This window comes from Cebidichthys violaceus, unplaced genomic scaffold (assembly GCF_023349555.1).
Source record: "Cebidichthys violaceus isolate CVI_PGR_0920_01 unplaced genomic scaffold, fCebVio1.0.p SCAF_28, whole genome shotgun sequence".
Lineage (NCBI taxonomy): Eukaryota > Metazoa > Chordata > Actinopteri > Perciformes > Stichaeidae > Cebidichthys > Cebidichthys violaceus.
Genome location: NW_027176461.1, coordinates 2,522,531 through 2,539,942, shown reverse-complemented (window position 1 = coordinate 2,539,942; position 17,412 = coordinate 2,522,531). Strand labels below are relative to the sequence as shown.

Here is a 17,412-nt window from a genome sequence, read left to right as displayed (position 1 = left end):
ATGAGAAACAAATAGAAAATGTGGTAATACTGACACCGTGTGGTCATCATAAAGAATGCAAGTTGATGTCGATCCATTCACAAGCACTCAGGCTGGAGAGTAGGATCAAAAACTTAAGAAACGTGGCAGAAGTTTTAGCTGGTAAGAGAAGGTCAGGAAACAAATTGTGTATTTTTGCAATGAGGCAAATGTGCCACTTGAGTGTCTTAACTGCCAAATCTCTGTGTACCCGTTTATAAATGCACTTTTACTCAATCCCAGGCCTTTCTAACGGCAGACATTTTGACTCATGGTAGGAAAACAGGTGTTAGGCCTACTAATAACACTAATGATGGCGCCGCTCTATTCTAGTGTTCCAATGAGTGACAGTGAGCAAGCATGGACAACACCAGGAACCTGAAATCAAAGCACCACAATGCTTAGCCAAGATTTAATTATTTACATTTTTAAATTAAGATATCACATACCAAGTACGCTGCACAGAATTGTTTATGTACCCATCTTTATTTACCCCACTGGAATATCTAAGCATACCATAACTTTACTCTAGTAACTGGTAAGTAGTACGGCGTAATCCTATATGGATAATCAACCTCATTACTATTAGTTAAAATCTAATTTGTATGTCTAATGTATTTTAGTCAGTGTTGGACTCTGAAGCCCCAATAACCTCCCATTTAAATGTTTCCCTAAATAGTTATTCAAGGCTCAAGATGCAGGTACTGAGACTAATAAGAGAAACACTTTTTATCAAATAAATATCTTTATTGAAGCACAATATACAACAAAAGGGGAAAAAAACAAATAATCCCACCTGATCGAATTCCTCACTTCTTCTCACATAACTTTTTCATCTGAAATAAAGCTTCTGCCATGAAATGGGCAAACATATGTACAAAATATTTATAGTATTCACAGCGTCCATGTACTCGGCCACACTAGGGTGACCCAGCGAGTGCGCGTTTGCGTGCCCTGGAGGCGTGGCCTGATTTGACTGGCTTCCAGTGGCCATAGGGCTTCCTGCTTTCATAGCTGTCCATTCTGGAAGTTACCTTAGCCCCGGATGGAGCTGCCGCTGTTGGTTTTACCACGGAGTTCTGCCGAGACAAGATTAGGAGAGAAACAGACGTTAGGACAAATCGATATATTGTCGGCTTGATGTAAAGCAGGGTTTGGTTCTTAACATCAACAGAATTAGGCAAATCACAAATAAGCTGCCATCACTTACATTAATGCTGAAAGAGATGGTTTTCCTTTTTGGGGACGTCCTTGGGCTGAACATATCAGGCTCCTCATCATCGCTCTGTTTCAAAAAGACAAAGAAAAGCAGACCTAGTGAGATATACGTGTAGAACTGATGCTGTGTGCTTTCAGTTTGTTATGCTCTTATAGATAGATTATAGTTCCCACTGCTAATATTGTAAAGCACTTCATTGCATAGTGAATTATTTAAGTGTTAGTTTCAACACTAACACCCCCCACCCCACCCCACCCCACCCCACTGCTGTCAAAGACTTGGCTCCACCATTTCATTTAAAAAATCACCCTACAAGGACAGACATTGAAACAGAATAAAAATAATAAAATGCAAAAAGAAAAGAAAAGTATCATAGTAAGAAAGGATGTCTTCTCTGTCTACAGTGGCAGAATGATGGCGACGTAGGTTTCCCAGCCTTCAGCACACGGCTGGTGAACCAACTTATCTTTGGCACACGGAGAGGAGTTCTTCGTCTGTTTTTAGCTCTCTTGACAGGGATAGTCACTATAATGCAGTCCACACGCCTTTGCTCCATCAGCGAGTGAAGGATTCTGCTAAATAACAACGACCCATTTCAACTTCAAGCAGAAATACATTTGAAATGTCAAAATTCTACTGCCTATCTCTATCAAGTGGAGTCAGTGTAATACAACATCTGAATTGCTCATGAAGCATCTATGTGAGGGAATTAGCATTTGTATTGACTGTGTGCATCATGTCTGATAATCTGCATGCGTTTGTCTGATTGCAAACCTCTGGTTAACTTTAGACTTTGTGAACATTGCAAGGGTTATCAGATAAACTTTCACGCAAACACGTATTGTTGTCACCTAAGTCACATGACAGCCCTTTAATCCCAGGTGCCGATGAGTCAAGGAGACCACTGTCATGTTATCTATGAAGACAGGAATAAATACAGAGAGTATGTATATTCCCTCAGGGGTCCAGAGGTTAACACAAGACAGGAAATTCAACACAGCATAAAGCTAATCAATAGACGCCTGGAGACATTGCAACAAAGATAAGAGTAGATCAGGCAAAGTGTAACTTTGATCAAATTAAGTGAAAGCTAAAATCAAATTATATTATTAATCAATAGAATTCTCAACACACCTTACCTTGTGTTTACATGTAGTCCTAGATGGGGGAAAAACTTCTGTGTGTTTAATAGGAATCTGTGAGACAGCCTTATCTTATGCGTGTATTGTGTTCAATGTGAAGCTGACAGTCACTCTCAGACACCCACCTCTGACGGAGTCTTTTCAGGGTCTTGTCTCACCCATCTTGTCTCTGGCAAAAACTGTTTGGACTCAGTCGGCTCCGACAGGATTGGTTTCACATTCTCAGGAAGTTCGAGCTTCTCCACTACTACGATGGTGGTAGCCTTGGCAGCCTTGATGGGTTTTCCTTTACCTGGGTAACAGACACACAAAAAAAGAAGATTTAATCACTTGTAAAATTCATAATTTTTGCCAGAGTAATGACTATTTCCCTAATCAATTCAACTCACCATCACAACTCAAGTTGACAGAATGCTCTGAAGTTCCGGACCCTGAGCTGCTTCTGTGGTTTCTGGGCGGGGACTGGGAAAACCTGCTCACGGCCCTCCTGTGCCTGCTCCTCCGGCTGGATGGCCTGGAGCGGGACCTGTTGCGTCGGTTGTGAGAGTGCCTGGAAGGCGAGGGTGAGTGGGCCCCGTGGCGCCGCGGTGGGGATCCGCAGCGACGGCCATGCCTGCGATGGTTGTCACAGCGACAGCGGGAGGAAGGTCTGTGGCAGCGGGGGTGAGAGCGGGACCGGCGGCGAGAGGAGGACCTGCTGCTGGATGAAGACGAATGAGACCGGTGACCTCCCCTGCGGCTGTTACGCCCCCTGTGGCGGCCAGAGCCTGCGGAGCGCCCGCTGCCACCGCTGCTTTTGGACCGTGAACGGGAGCGAGATGAGGCAGAGCTTTTCTGGTCAAAGATGACATTGATGCCGTCACTCTGCCGAACGTGGGCAATCTCCGAGGTAGAGTCTTCTCCCTTGGTCATTGTTGTATTTTCTGCCACGAGCTGAAATGAGACATACGTACTTTGAAAAAACAACAACAACAAACCGTTTTACAGCAATCGATAAACCATAAATGTGCTGGTCATGTTACAAAGTACGTAAGTTATACAATATGTGTAAGCCTACAGCTAGTGTTGCACAACAAGTAGAGTCGCGAGTAGAGCAACGTAGGAGCAACGGCTGACTGACGAGGCCTACTAGCCAAAGCTAGCTCAACTAGCTCGAGCTAACGTTATCGCTCCAAAAGTCGCCGTATGCAGTCAGTTCGCTTATAATGAAAAAAAGATCGACATAACCTAAACTACACATTACAGGACACTACATATATGTTCACAAATAGAAGATACAAGACACGTTAAGTCATGCTAGTTAGCCATGCTAGCTGACGTCATAGGACTTACCAGGCCGACTGTAGCTTGAAGCCTTTGTTCCGATAACGTCGATGTAAACGCTATAACGCGAACGTTATGTCTTTTATAAACGTATAACGAGACGATTACTCACGAATATAGCTCAAATGGATAGAAATGTTAGTTTGTTCTGAATATTAGCGAAAGCGCGAACGTTGTCTCTTCCTCGAAATTGATCCGACCGTTGCCTTTACTCGTATGAAGAAACGCGGTTTGCCTGGTGGGTGGAGCAACGGTCTCTGGAAAATTCCAGTCACGTGGTCCTGTTCTTGTTGTTGTGTCTCGTGGTGACTTTTAAAATAGCATAAAGTCCATTACGATAAGATAACATTGAAAAGGCTGGGATTCGATTTGTTTCCAATACCTCTATCCAATGGTAAAATGTCAGCAATACTGTCCTATAAATAAGACTGTAAGGTCTTTGGATCGCTTTATAGAAGCTTCTGAAATTCACAATGTGGTATTAGCAAAGCCCCGAGGGCTGCTGGGTGGTCTAGTTGCCGAGTTTACTGAAGGGACTGGATAGTTCACATTCACTGTGCTGGTTTCAAGACCAGCTGTCCTGTTTTCCGTTTTTTGTAAGACCTGTACGGACCTTTAACCTTTATAATCCTACTGGCCCAGTGGTTTAAATGTATATTATATTCCGTGATTACAGCGTTCCTCATTCAATTCTGTCTGGGAAACTTTGTTGTGTCATTTTCCATACCTCTCTTTCCTCTCATGTCTTGTCACCTCTCTACTGCCCACCTTTAAATAAAGGCATCATTCCATATGAAGAAATTAATGAAATCTTGCAGAGTAAATTCTAAATTGTAAAGCCCATCATATAATCAGACAATACAACAGATCAAGCACAGACATTGATTTATTTTGGGAAACACCCCGAAATTCCTGCAGTGAATAGTATTTTTCAGAACACAGCTTTATAATCTGATTGAAAAGTGAAAATGCTTCCACTCTCTATTATTATTAAACAGGTCATTTGTAATTGAGCTGTGTCATTTCCTCTTTCGACTGACATTTAAAGCGCTGTATTCCACAGCTGCAAGCATTATGATATTTAACCTGATTTAATAAACACACCAAAGCTGCTTACAACCTGCAAAGTTATATAAGCAGAGGAAGGTGTACAAGCACATATCTGCTGGGAAAATCACAGAAGTTAAAACGCAACATGATATACACAGGAAATAATCTATGACGCAGTAACCATGAGCTAAACTCAGTACTTTGGATATTACAAAGCTGAAATAGAGCTTTCCAAAGCACTATTGCATCCACTGAATGAAACCTCAAACCCCACCTGTGTGAAGTTTGCTCTCATGGACCCAAGTTGTAAAGTAGCAGCATGCAGCGAGACTACTAAACCACTGCCGACTTAGGTCAGAAACAGATGACAGCCAGAGTTGATGTATGTTTAATTAACAGTAGAAACACAACCAGCGAATAGAAACATAACGTCTCATTTGCTCTTTCAGCACCACCGTTAGAAACAAGAGACAACACAAGGACTAACAACACCTGTTTGACATTAAATGTCAAACAAACCGAGTTAAATTCCTTGTATGTGCACACATATTTGGCCAAATAAAGCTGATTCTGATGAAGGTTATTACATGTTAAGGGCTGTTTTACTGATGTCGAAAATGTATTTATATACACTTTATAGAAAGCTTTATATAGAGCTTTAGGAAGACCTTTCCTCGGGATGGATTTGAAATGGGGAGTAAGTGAGTGATAATGGATTTCAAGCTCTTTAATAATTTAAGCCTTCAGTGAATAAAAGGCTTGAGGAATACTACAGTTGGTAGTATATACTACAGTTGGTAGTATTCCTCAAGGTAAACACCTCCAGTGCAGAATGATCGACCAAACAGAAGAAAGTTGTATTTTTGCCGCCACAAGCCGGGTGACGGTGTATTACTGCAGAATGTTATAGAAGATGTGCATCTTGTTCAAATCTCAGAAAAAAAATATCAAACTAATACCAGACTTTATATTTAGTTTGTTTGTCATCCCTGAGCATCTTACAGTAACTCCACAAAACTCCATTTGCAGATGAAGGCCATGTGATGTGACTGAAAGCTCTGGAAGAAACCTAATAAGTAGACCTTGAGTTATGAATTCAAACTGATGAATTTACCAGTGCAGATAACATTAATTATAGATAAGTCTTTAGCGTCACTATATATGGATTTGCTTTCTATCTAGTTTTCTATATTTCAAAAGGAAATCTTTTGTTTTGATCAATAATTCACGTAAGGTGCTCTTCAACAGATACAGTTATGTTATAAAATGTTATTGTGAGCTATAAAGTGTATTTTCTGCTTATACTTTTTGTGAACCTAATATGCTCTGCAGCTGTCTGAGAGAGAAGAAGGCAAAGACTACCAGCGGGTTGTTAAATGAAACACCTTTGACTTCTCTGACGCAGACACAACAGAGGAGCTGTTTCCATAGTAATAACTTCCTACATATAACACAAACTGATGAGCTGAAACAGTTCATGTGATGGTGACAATGACACAAAACAATTCAGCACTATAGGTGCTTTCATTTAAAATCTGATATATAGCCGTTGTAGCCCAACATTAGCCAGTCAGTCACACACACACACACACACACACACACACACACACACACACAGTGCTTAAAGCTTGCAGTTTGTGTTTGAGGAGGGTCAGCTGCTCCATGGCAACGCTGCTGCCACCACACACGATCACAAGCAGGGGGCCCAAGGCAGCCGGCAGCCGACCTAAAAATAAAAGAGTAGTGCAACAAAACTGATCATCTTCTCCAGAAGTTTCCCCTCATCAGAAAGGAATTACTATATAAGTTTAATCATAATTGCTGTTTTTAATCATGTTCTGCGAATATGGCTGTAGTCTGAAAAGATCTGCTGTAATGCACAAATGTATAAGAAAAAGAACTAATAGCAGTAAGAGCTGCCACGAGACATGTTTGCAATGAATTGTCAGACAGATTACTCGGCTGAAACGCTGTGACACGTTCCAACTTGATGCCACTGTTGTATCAACAAATGGAAGAGTTGTAAATCGAGAGGCACTAACAAGGAGGTTCAGCACACGCACAACGGAAGCAGGGTGGCGAATAACCTTATAAGGGTGCTAAATGTCTTATTTATATATTTATATATAATATACTATATATAGTACAGTGTATATCTAGAAACTATATATATATATTTAAATTAATGAATAATGTTTGATTTTTCCAATTCATTATTTCAAAGTTTTCAATTAAACATTTAAAAATACTGTGTCATGCAGCCTAGGCTCACAGTATCATCAGTGTTATTCAAAGATGACATAAAATATAAAGAAAGGCTGAGATTTATTATTATACAAATTACCATATATATTTATATTCTAACCTGTTCTTAGGTTTAATCTATGGTTTGCGTCCTTCTCTTCACACATTTACACCAATAGGGCCCCATTGTATGAGTCAGTTTGAAGTGCAGGCTGCACTAGTTCCCTGTTAGGGGCTGAGACATCAGAGGGTGAAGGGTATAGTCAGATAACCTACTTTTATGATCAGTCTTTGTTACATATAAATGACTTTCTTTTGTGATCAGAATCAGCCTCCTTTCTATATTAATGACAGACATATGGCTTTTGGATTTTTAGCTTCCTATTCACTTTCTGCTCATAATTCATGTTTAACTGTATACATTTCAAAGATGAACAAAGGTATCGATGAAACATTTGCTTTATTGGATGCAATAACTGTCTGTGAAAATCCAGTTCAGTTGTGTCCGACATGTTGCTTCAACAGTGCAGTAGAAATGTTTGGAATGTAGCCTTTGCGAAAATCAAAGCAAAACCCCCTCCGATGCCCATTGTGTCTCCAAAACTGTTGTTAATACATATGTTATAAATCTAAGTTCCATCCTGTCATGTAGTGGGAAAAAAAGGCTAAATAATTCAGAATCAACTATGTCCAAGTATGTAAACACAATACATTTTGTATTGCTCTTAATATAGGCTCACCTAATGCACTTATAAGATTCCATTAACAATATATTCAGTCCACATTATTATGAGCTAACAGCGAACTTCCCACCTGCAACTAAAAACGTATCATTAGTATTATTATGGAGGTATTGCCCTTTAAATGGGTTATGTCATGAGCGGGTAAGCGATCTCGCGATATTTTATGTAACCTCGACTTCTGTTTACTTGGTTGCGTCCTGCTTCTAGCGCCAAGTCTTTCTTGCCACTCCGTTTGGCTAAGAAGTCAATCGTGTTGTGTGCAGGCCGCCGACTTCTGACAACTCGAAACGCAAACCTATCGAGCAGAGATGGACATTTTGACTGTGTTGCCGTCCAACTTTGGCTATGCCATATTCACCTACCTCTACAGCTGGATTATGCTGGGCTACTTGGCAGTAAAAGTCGGGGGTGCCAGGAAGAAGTACGACGTGAAGGTAGTTTGAGTTTACTTTAGCGCACAATCATTTAAACAAGTACACGTGAACTTAATAATGAAAGCTCATAATTGCATTGCGAGTGTTGTTTTTTTTCTGGCTATTATATAATGTGTTTTTTCTCTTCGCTCTACTTTGCAGTATCCCACAATGTACAGTGACAAGGAGCAGGTATTCAACTGTATCCAGAGAGCGCACCAGAACACGCTGGAGGTGTACGCCCAGTGGCTCGTCTTCCAGACCATTGCAGCTCTTGTCTACCCGGTATGTATCATTTCATACACACTCAATCATGCATAGCCGCGGAATGACTTTGTGCGTGTTGGTCTTTTGGAAGTCAATTATTTTAGGCTGCTATAATTTTAACCTCACGCTATGTCAAACTTGTGGGAGGGGCAAGCGTTCCTCATGATCTTTGGCATGAATTCTCCAGACAGCAGAGTCAGAGTGATGAAGCATTTTTTTTCCTCAAACTGGATCCCCCTTGCATTTTCCCCAACTGTTTCTAATTCTTTCTTTTTGTTTGTTTATTATCTCAGTTATCAGCATCGGTGCTGGGGGCTATTTGGGTGACCAGCAGGTTTTCCTACGCCTGGGGCTACTACACAGGAGGTAAGACATTCTGTTAATGTGAAAGGACTTAACGAAGGCCAAAAGGCCCTAAAACCAGTTCACACACTCTTCTTATCTGTCTAATAGATTTTCCCAAATATTTCTATCGTGACATAATGCATTGAAAGTACAGACCCCCAATATTATTTATATGTAGCCTATAAATGTATGCAGTATAATAGTACATGGGTCAAAGTTATACACTTTGAGTGCAGGGGACTCTAAGGATTGGAACTCAATCTGCACTGCTAGTAATCACAGAGGTGACAGTGATTGCCTGAGTATTTTTGTTGCTCCTCGCCTAGTTTTGTTTAATTATTTACAGAATATAGCATTGTGCAAAAGATAATAAACATGCCTGGCTGAGGTCTGAATTACGGTAATTGTTTTAAGATAAGTGATTTTTAGACCAGTCAAAGTTATTTAATGTATTCTCAACAACATTTCATTTCAATGTGAGATATTCCCTTGTGAACAAATTTAGTATTCATTGGTGTTTCATATAATTCTGCTTTGGTGAAAGTTTGCATTGTTCTGTTTTATTCCAGATCCTTCCAAGAGGATGAATGGTGCCTATGGCTACATTGGATACTTTGGTGTCATCTTCCTGTCCATATCCGTAGCCTTGCAATTGCTTGGAGTTTTTTAAGAAGATTGCCATCTTGCTTACTCATTTATACTGGCTTGCATGGCATTGTCAAATGTATCAATTCTAAAATAGCAGTACAATTCTTTGTATACTGATTTCAAATTATGATGCTAAACATATTTTTGTGGACCACTAACTTGCTACATGATATCTTTTTATTCCATCTATTCGTTGTGATCGTCATTAAAGTAAAGTAGATGCTGATTGATGCTACAGCCCCGGGGGGTTTTCTCCAGTAGCCTGTTCGTAGTTGCAGGCCTTACATTTTGTGAAAAATGAAAGGGTCTGCAGCATGCTTGAAGGCCCCATGTGACTCGCATGTGACGTCCCAGGCACAGGTCTCAGATCGGATTATACAGCAAACGGCTTCAAGAACACCAACAGGTTGTTTTCTCAATCAATAACAGATCTAAGAGAATGTTCTGTTGATTGTGTCAACTTCTTTCCTTTGACATAAAGTGTAAACGTTCAATAAACAGCATGTTTCAAACAAGTTTTTAGCTGCTTGGCACCAGCGCCACTGAAATACAATAAGGCCTATATTCAAAGGAATTGAATGCTCATAAACCCATTTACACCCTCTCTAATATTTAAGTATTTTGTTATTGTTCAGTATTTATTTTATTATATTTAAGTGTTTAATGTTTTAGATATATGATGATTTAGTTGCAAATGTAACCTACTCTTGTATTATTTTCGGTATCGATTCCTTTGACGTTGTCTCGTCTACAAAATGCTCTTCCGCAGTGCTGCCTTCATGAAGTAGAATTAAGCTCGTACTTAGGGGTTTCCCGTAAGTAACGTGTGTGTGCTGCCATTTTTTGGGGGGGTAAATAACACCGAAGTCAGCGTTATATCGTTTGGTAGTATCATAGGTAGCGCCAGGGGTGTATCAGCAGAAGGGTAGCACATATTGAGTACTGTATTCTGAAAACTGTTGCATTACACCGAAGAAAATGCGTTGTTTTCTGTTTCATCATTGTTAGTATGAACTACGAGGTGACACTGCCCACTCCCATGCGCTCATTTATACGTCCCGTAATTGAACGTATTGATATCCCTACACACCAAATAGGCCTGCTACTTTTTGAGTGGTCCATTCGCTTGCAATATTGCACAAATTCCCATTTTGTTCACAACACCTGAATGCAACAATATCAACGGCGTCTCAGAGGTTCCCTCATCAAACGAGTGTGTGTGAACTGCGCATGTGCAGGTCCGAGCTCTATCGGAAGCAAAGTCGGGCTTATCGAGGGGTTTCACATCAGAAAAACGAAAATAAAAGGTAAGAATTCCTTTTAAATAATGACATTAACGTCACAACCCAGTCGTTCTGACGGGGCGTGTGTTTTAGCTCGCTACTGCTGGTGTCTTTTGAGTTAAGCTGTTATTTCTAGCAACTTCGTAGCGAGAAGAAGCCTTCAAGGAAATGTTTGCTAATGCCATAGCGATGAACAAAAGAATCCAACGAGGCGACACATCCCTGTTTTTAGCTGCTGTAAAGTTATGTTGTGTCTTTACAACTATACAACTTCGACAGCCTTATTGTTGACTAGCGTAGACGTTATCGAGCTATAGTGTATAAATAGTTGGTGCTCGGTAAATAAACCAGGACACTGAGCATCATCCGTACAGTACAGAGATTGCGCACAAACATAACGTTAGCCCACTTTTTAGAATGTTGTCAGATGGAGGGGGAATGGAATTTGTCAGTTGTGTGTGTGTGTGTGTGTGTGTGTGTGTGTGTGTGTGTGTGTGTGTGTGTGTGTGTGTGTGTGTATGTATGTGTATATGTATATATATATAACATAAACATTTGTGATATCGAGAGGAGTTTTTGATGTTGTTTTCACGCATTGTTGAACGTGACGCCCTTTCACAGAGTCATGTCAGGTTTCCTGGACGGAATCCGGTGCGGAGACTGCGAGTGTAATGTGGACTGGGGAGAAAGAAGAAACACCATTGCATCTGTAGCCGCTGGAGTTCTGGTAGTACCCCGATGGTGTCAGTTATAAAGGCAGATACACATAGCACAGGCTACACTGATTTGTCTTCCTGGTCTGTGTTTGCCTGTAGTTACTAATTATTACTGTATGCGGAGCTGTGGGTTCCTGATTTAAATAGCCAGGATGCCGATTTCTTACACATTTGTTGACAGTCATGTTCCTACTAATTGTTGAAGTCCTCAGGCTAACTGTGTGATCTTTGTTCTAGTTCTTCACTGGCTGGTGGATCATCATCGACGCTGCGGTGAAATATCCCGATGAGGGCCAGTTCCATCATGCCTATCACACGTGTGGAGTCATCGCTACAGTGGCCTTTCTCATGTGAGACTGACTCTCTGCACACTCTTTCTGTCACAGGAAATGTTTGATTCTCCAGTGGGACCAAACGGTCTCCTCGCACGTTTCGGTTATTTGGTGTTTCTTAAGCTTTAAGCCACATCTCCAGGCCTTTTTTTTTCTGGAGTCGCTCAATTTGTCACAGAGATGCTGTAGTTGCTATCGTGTGACCTAAGTGTAGAGCTTCTGAAACACCAAGTAAGTGGACCCGGTGATGGTAATGTTTTGGCCGTATTGCTGTGTCCCAGCTGGTTAGATGCTCCAGTTTGTGAGTTGAGGCCTTTATAATATGCTTATACTTGTTACAGTCTTAAGGAACGGGCCTACTTATCGTATCCTCTTATTACCATGAGGTCTGTCAACATAAACAATCAGGTGAAAGTAGCTTCAGACATGTTTTGTAATTATGTTTTTTGATCATCTCATTGGACACATCCAGGATAAACGCTGTTTCAAATGGCCAAGTGAGAGGAGACAGCTACAGCGAGGGCTGCATTGGACAGACGGGTGTGTATGATAGGATATGATGAACTTCTCTATACTGCTGTATCATCCGTCCCCACAAACGCTTAATTTTGACTATTTATGATGTTTTCCTCACTGGGTATGTTAATACCGCCACATCTGGTTTCTACAGTACTTGCGCCCTACTTTTAAACCGTTTTCTTGTTTCACCGTTACGACATACATGCAGTGAAGTACAAACCCAAATAAAGTAACGCACCCTTTCTTATCTCGGCTCTGCAGGCGCTCGAGTGTGGCTCTTCATCGGCTTCATGCTGGCGTTTGGCTCCCTCATCGCCTCTATGTGGATTCTGTTCGGAGGATTCGTTGTGCCTCGTAAGTCAGTCATGCAGTAACTTAATTGACATGTACTGTATAAAGCAAGCAAAATGCTGCACAGTCCATCACGAACAGCTCTTCATTTACTAAATGTGGTGCTCTGTCAACATATAAATGCAGCCTCATTTTGAAAGCTGTAAATCTGTTGTCTCTTGCAGAAAAGCCTGTCGTCTACCCGGGCATTGCCATTTTCTTCCAGAATGCGTTCATTTTCTTTGGGTAAGTTATCGGTCCTCAGCATCAAACTCATGCTTACATGTCAGCAAAGGTGTTTTGTGGAAATATTTGTCTCATACTGTCTTCCTGTCCTCTGATTTAGGGGTTTGGTCTTCAAGTTTGGACGTACAGAGGATCTGTGGCAGTAATGGACTCTGTGTGTCTTCACGTCCACTGTTTATACACTCTGCTTTCTATATCGTATGAGACGAGATGCTTTAGTGTTATCCACTTTATACAAACACCTTTTTTTTAGCTTTCAAATTAACATTTTTAATTTATGTTGTTTGCTGTATACTGGCTAGATCATAACTAAGCACAAGGTTTCATAGTTTCCTCAAAAGAATATTTCAAATGTGGCACAACATATTTAAATGTGTCTATCTGCAGACTGTGTAGCCATGTTGTTATAACTTCTGTAAAACAAAATGTATTTTGGAAGCTTTACATCTCTGAACTGTCCACTTTTCCTTTGGGTATACTTACTTTTACGGCATCCTTTAATTTGAACAGTCTTTTTAAGGGGAAACATCATAAATTATTACAAAATATCATTGAGGGCAATATTTCATAATACAGTACACATTTACTGAATGTAACCATATAGGGTTGTTTGTGTGTTTCCTGAAATAACATTATGTCAACTCTGGTACTTTTTGCAGCCATCCAGATTCATTGTTGACGGTTAATTAGGTCACACTGCTGACATGATATCGACAAAGGTTTGACAACTGTAGGCTGTTGTACATGTACTGGATTTGTATTATAACACTCACCCACCTGCTTGTGTAACATCCGAACCATGAGGTCAGTTTCTGACGACCATGGCTGCATTAAACAGACACATACCGGGCAGAAAATGAGTCTTGCATTCATGCTTCCTCAGTTTATTTTATGTATCCCAGTTTTTCACACATAAAAACATCTAATCGCTACTTTTCATGAGAGTAAGAAACTATGAAATGATAAACGCTGACATGAATGAACACCAGAACTAGTTTGTTCTTCCAGGATCCACTTCTTTCTCCGTCTTCTTACTTCTTCACGGCAAGATGGGGAAACTGCATAAAACATGAAAATATTTTTCCACAATGCTAATTTACGATTGTACTTTAAGTATGGCATGGCACAATACAATACCAAGTCCATTACTGTTCAGTATCATTCTTGATAATGATAATTGATCTTTTCTGGTGCAGATATAGAATTGTGTTCAGCTAGATATTTGTTTTAAGAAGATAGAGTCTTGATTGCCTACCTCCCAGTAAGCCTGGTCATCAAAACATTTCTTGTCTTGAGGCGGTCTCCAGAAGTTCCACTTGAGTAGGAGCCCTTTAAACAATGACATAAAGAAAAATTAGGAACGCTTACAAATGGCAAGTGCATAATACAGTGTAGATACACCTGGGGTTGTCAACCTGTATTTTGTTGCGCACTATAAAGAGAGGGGACGTCTGCATTTCACTAAAACACAGAAAATCTAAAGTAGGACATGCGTTGGGTCAAATTTCACTGTCGATGGCATTCTGTTGCGACTGAATAATTAAGAATGGACCTTCTGTCTTCTGGTTTGATTGTGCCCGACTGTTATTAATGGAAACCTTACTAGAGAGAAGACTTACCTGTAATGATTCCCATGGACAGACTTAGACTGATGGTGATGAGGAGAGTACAAATGTGAAATACAGCAAACCGGATAGACCTACGAAACAAAGGACCAATTACACAGGGCGTCGCATCCTTTTGTGTGTGTTGCGATGCAATTCGAATGACAGTTGCGTTCTTACGTTGCGTGATCATCACCGGCTTTTATCTGTAGCAGGAGATGTGCCAGCCATCCCAGTAGACCAGGGAGTCCGTGTGTGCTCAGGACAGCACAGGTGTCATGGCAGTTGAATGCAAGCAGCATGTGCGTCTGCAAAACAAGATGTTATGATGAGCTGTGATGTACAGATGGCTTACTTCAGGGGTACGTGGTGGTGGTGATCATCACCTTGAGATATTGCACTCCAATGGTTGATACAACAGCCGCAGTGAATCCGATTGTCATGGCTTCCCATGGCTGATGAATCGCTGACATGGAAACCCCAACAGCAACACCACCAGCGAGGATGCATGACTGCATATGGATCTGACAGAGGAGAGGAGATATACGCCCCATTATGAAGTAATCACGACTCTGTTCATGGAAGAGAAAAATGTTGCGTTAACACATCAAGTGATAGAATACCAGGTTGAGTTTTCCCTTAGGGCTGGAGAGCGCAGACACAGCAGCTGCTGTTACAGCACTGACGGACAGGGCCAGGTAGGTGCTGCACACGGCCCCCAGCTTCCTCCCAGGACTGTGGTTGTCCACAAGGACTGAATTAAAACTGGGCCAGAACATCCAGAGAAACACAGACCCTGGAGAACGGAGAACATCGGCTTTAGAATCTTCTTTAACAAGGTGGATTCTTACTAATGCAAGGTTTGAACTTCAATCCCATTTGCTGCACCATCCAACAAAAAAAAACAATCTAGCAGCAACATCAGAAAAACATAGCCTATACGCCTTACCCAACATGGAGAATAATCCTGTTTGGCGGTCAAATTTCTCTTTTTCGAAAGGCTGCAGGGATCCTTTCCGAAACAGGATCCAGGTCAGCGCGAGTCCAAAGAAGGCCCCGAAGATGTGAAGCAACATGATGCTGTTCACTGCCGGGACCTAGAGTTAGAAAACAGGTGTACCCACTGTGCAACCGGTTACAGTCATCTGGATGCTTTCCAGGATGTCAAGGAACTTGTGTTTAAATAAGCAAATGTCTACGTGCTGCATTATGTATGAAGGGAATGCACAGGGCCTAAAGAACTGATGCAAAGGTGAAACACAGGATTGAAAGTTCACCTTCAGCAGAGTCTGGAGGAGCCACTCATTCAGGACAAAGCCTGACACCTCCAGCAGGGCGATGAGGATGAGGTGGACAGGGTTGGTCTTCCCCTGCACGGCTCCAATTGAAATAAGGGCAGAGGCTGCGCACATCTCAGCAACTACTAAGCTGTGTCAAAACATTGACCATTGACTTGAATATTAGATTTGTGAAATGTGTATTCATAGTATTTTCTGAATTTTATTGTTGTTTGATACATCTCTGTTCTATTAGGTGCCATTTTATTTCACTATACAAGCTGTAGATACTGGGACAAATGTATTCTGCTCAAGTAGATGTATGACATACCTTCTCAAATCTGCCCTGATCTTTCCTCTGTAATACCAGGATTCAGTTCCATTGAGTATGATAGCCCATTGGGTGGCCATGACAGCTACGAGAAGGTTGAATCCGGAGGCACTGTAACTATATCGCACTAGAAAAGTGCACAAGAAGCCAAAACCTAGAATCACCATCACGTTCACATCCTGGAACTCTGCAAAAGAAAGGAAATAGTATAGGGTTTACAAAAAAACTTGAATCTTGAATCACACTTCAGTTCTATACAATAGTCACTTCTGCTGTGTTTCAGCGAAACCAATAGACAACCCTAGGTCATCTGTTCCTAAAGAACCAGCAACTGTCTGATCTTATCACTGCCTACCAACTGCCGCACCTCCCCATACTCATGGATCCTAGTAATTCTTTTGCTTTTTAAAGAAGCTATATAGCTTTAAAGTGATGTTTCCTTGATGGGTTATTCACCTTTCAACCCCCTCCCCATCCAAACTCACTACTTAGGCCTACCTGGGTAAAAGCTGCTGAAGGTAGTCCCATCTGCTTTTATATTGCTTTCAATCTCAACGTAAACGGCATATATGACTACGAAGCCTAGCTGCAGAAAAAGCAGCAAAGGTGCCAGACGGGATCGCAGACTCGGTGCGTACTGAGGAGCCATTGGAGATGTTCCCTGCTCACTGCTCTTCCAACTGATGCAAGTGTAGCCCCAGCGCTTTGAGCAGGGCGCAACCCTAAACACATGCACATCTTTTCGCATTTATCAGCTGCTTGGCAATAACTCGTTTTTGGCTGACAAGCCTTGCCTGATATCGGACAGAATCGTAAACATGTTACAACTCGGTGGAGTGAGTTGATTCAAAGGTCTGGACCCAGGCAATGACTGGTCATCAGTGACATTTATTTTGATGCTTAATTAAAGAAAAACGCTTTAGTCATTTCAGACAGACAGCAAACAATGCAGTCTCTTAAAGACAATTACAAATGGATTGAGGTCATGGAAGATAACTCAGATCTCCGTGGTCAACTCAGCAGACACTTAACTTTTAGTGCGGAAAAATGCTGAAATTTACGGTAAATCCATTCAAACGGCACTGACGGGAGCGAGACTATGGAGCTAAATCCAGGTCAAAAGTTTTGATCATTTGAAAAAAAAAAAAAATTGAACCTGAAAGTTCAAATTGTGGTCTTGAACATTGAAAAATACAGCAATGTATTCAAAAAAAATAAGTGAATGAAAAGTTTTTTGGGGTTGAATATAATTTTGATTCAGTTCTGGATTTTTTTTAATACATTTCTTTTTTTTCATTTTTCACAGGTCTTATATTTTTCAGTTTCAGGTTTTATAGTTTCAGATTCAAATCTTTTTTTCAC

At 41.0% G+C, this 17,412-nt stretch overlaps 4 protein-coding genes across 4 annotated transcripts; 2 read left to right on the top strand and 2 right to left on the bottom strand.

Moving 5' to 3' along the window:
* Nucleotides 1-744: 744 nt before the first annotated feature.
* Nucleotides 745-3,943, bottom strand: rsrp1 (arginine/serine-rich protein 1). The gene is made up of 5 exons (XM_068721693.1): nucleotides 3,712-3,943; nucleotides 2,769-3,312; nucleotides 2,505-2,671; nucleotides 1,229-1,303; nucleotides 745-1,097 (listed from the first exon to the last, which is right to left on the bottom strand). The coding sequence occupies exons 2-5, from the start codon at nucleotides 3,289-3,291 to the stop codon at nucleotides 939-941; spliced, it is 924 nt and encodes a 307-aa protein (XP_068577794.1). The 5' UTR covers nucleotides 3,292-3,312; nucleotides 3,712-3,943; the 3' UTR covers nucleotides 745-938.
* Nucleotides 3,944-7,920: 3,977 nt separating this feature from the next.
* mgst3b (microsomal glutathione S-transferase 3b) lies at nucleotides 7,921-9,927 on the top strand. The gene is made up of 4 exons (XM_068721925.1): nucleotides 7,921-8,173; nucleotides 8,315-8,437; nucleotides 8,713-8,785; nucleotides 9,334-9,927. The coding sequence occupies exons 1-4, from the start codon at nucleotides 8,048-8,050 to the stop codon at nucleotides 9,432-9,434; spliced, it is 423 nt and encodes a 140-aa protein (XP_068578026.1). The 5' UTR covers nucleotides 7,921-8,047; the 3' UTR covers nucleotides 9,435-9,927.
* Nucleotides 9,928-10,610: 683 nt separating this feature from the next.
* tmem50a (transmembrane protein 50A) lies at nucleotides 10,611-13,074 on the top strand. The gene is made up of 7 exons (XM_068721766.1): nucleotides 10,611-10,719; nucleotides 11,317-11,422; nucleotides 11,649-11,761; nucleotides 12,216-12,283; nucleotides 12,524-12,616; nucleotides 12,778-12,838; nucleotides 12,939-13,074. The coding sequence occupies exons 1-7, from the start codon at nucleotides 10,643-10,645 to the stop codon at nucleotides 12,982-12,984; spliced, it is 564 nt and encodes a 187-aa protein (XP_068577867.1). The 5' UTR covers nucleotides 10,611-10,642; the 3' UTR covers nucleotides 12,985-13,074.
* Nucleotides 13,075-13,706: 632 nt separating this feature from the next.
* Nucleotides 13,707-16,749, bottom strand: rhd (Rh blood group, D antigen). Its single transcript, XM_068721765.1, has 10 exons — nucleotides 16,549-16,749; nucleotides 16,051-16,237; nucleotides 15,720-15,870; nucleotides 15,392-15,539; nucleotides 15,066-15,238; nucleotides 14,829-14,966; nucleotides 14,623-14,750; nucleotides 14,458-14,537; nucleotides 14,094-14,167; nucleotides 13,707-13,896 (listed from the first exon to the last, which is right to left on the bottom strand). The coding sequence occupies exons 1-10, from the start codon at nucleotides 16,697-16,699 to the stop codon at nucleotides 13,870-13,872; spliced, it is 1,257 nt and encodes a 418-aa protein (XP_068577866.1). The 5' UTR covers nucleotides 16,700-16,749; the 3' UTR covers nucleotides 13,707-13,869.
* Nucleotides 16,750-17,412: the final 663 nt, after the last annotated feature.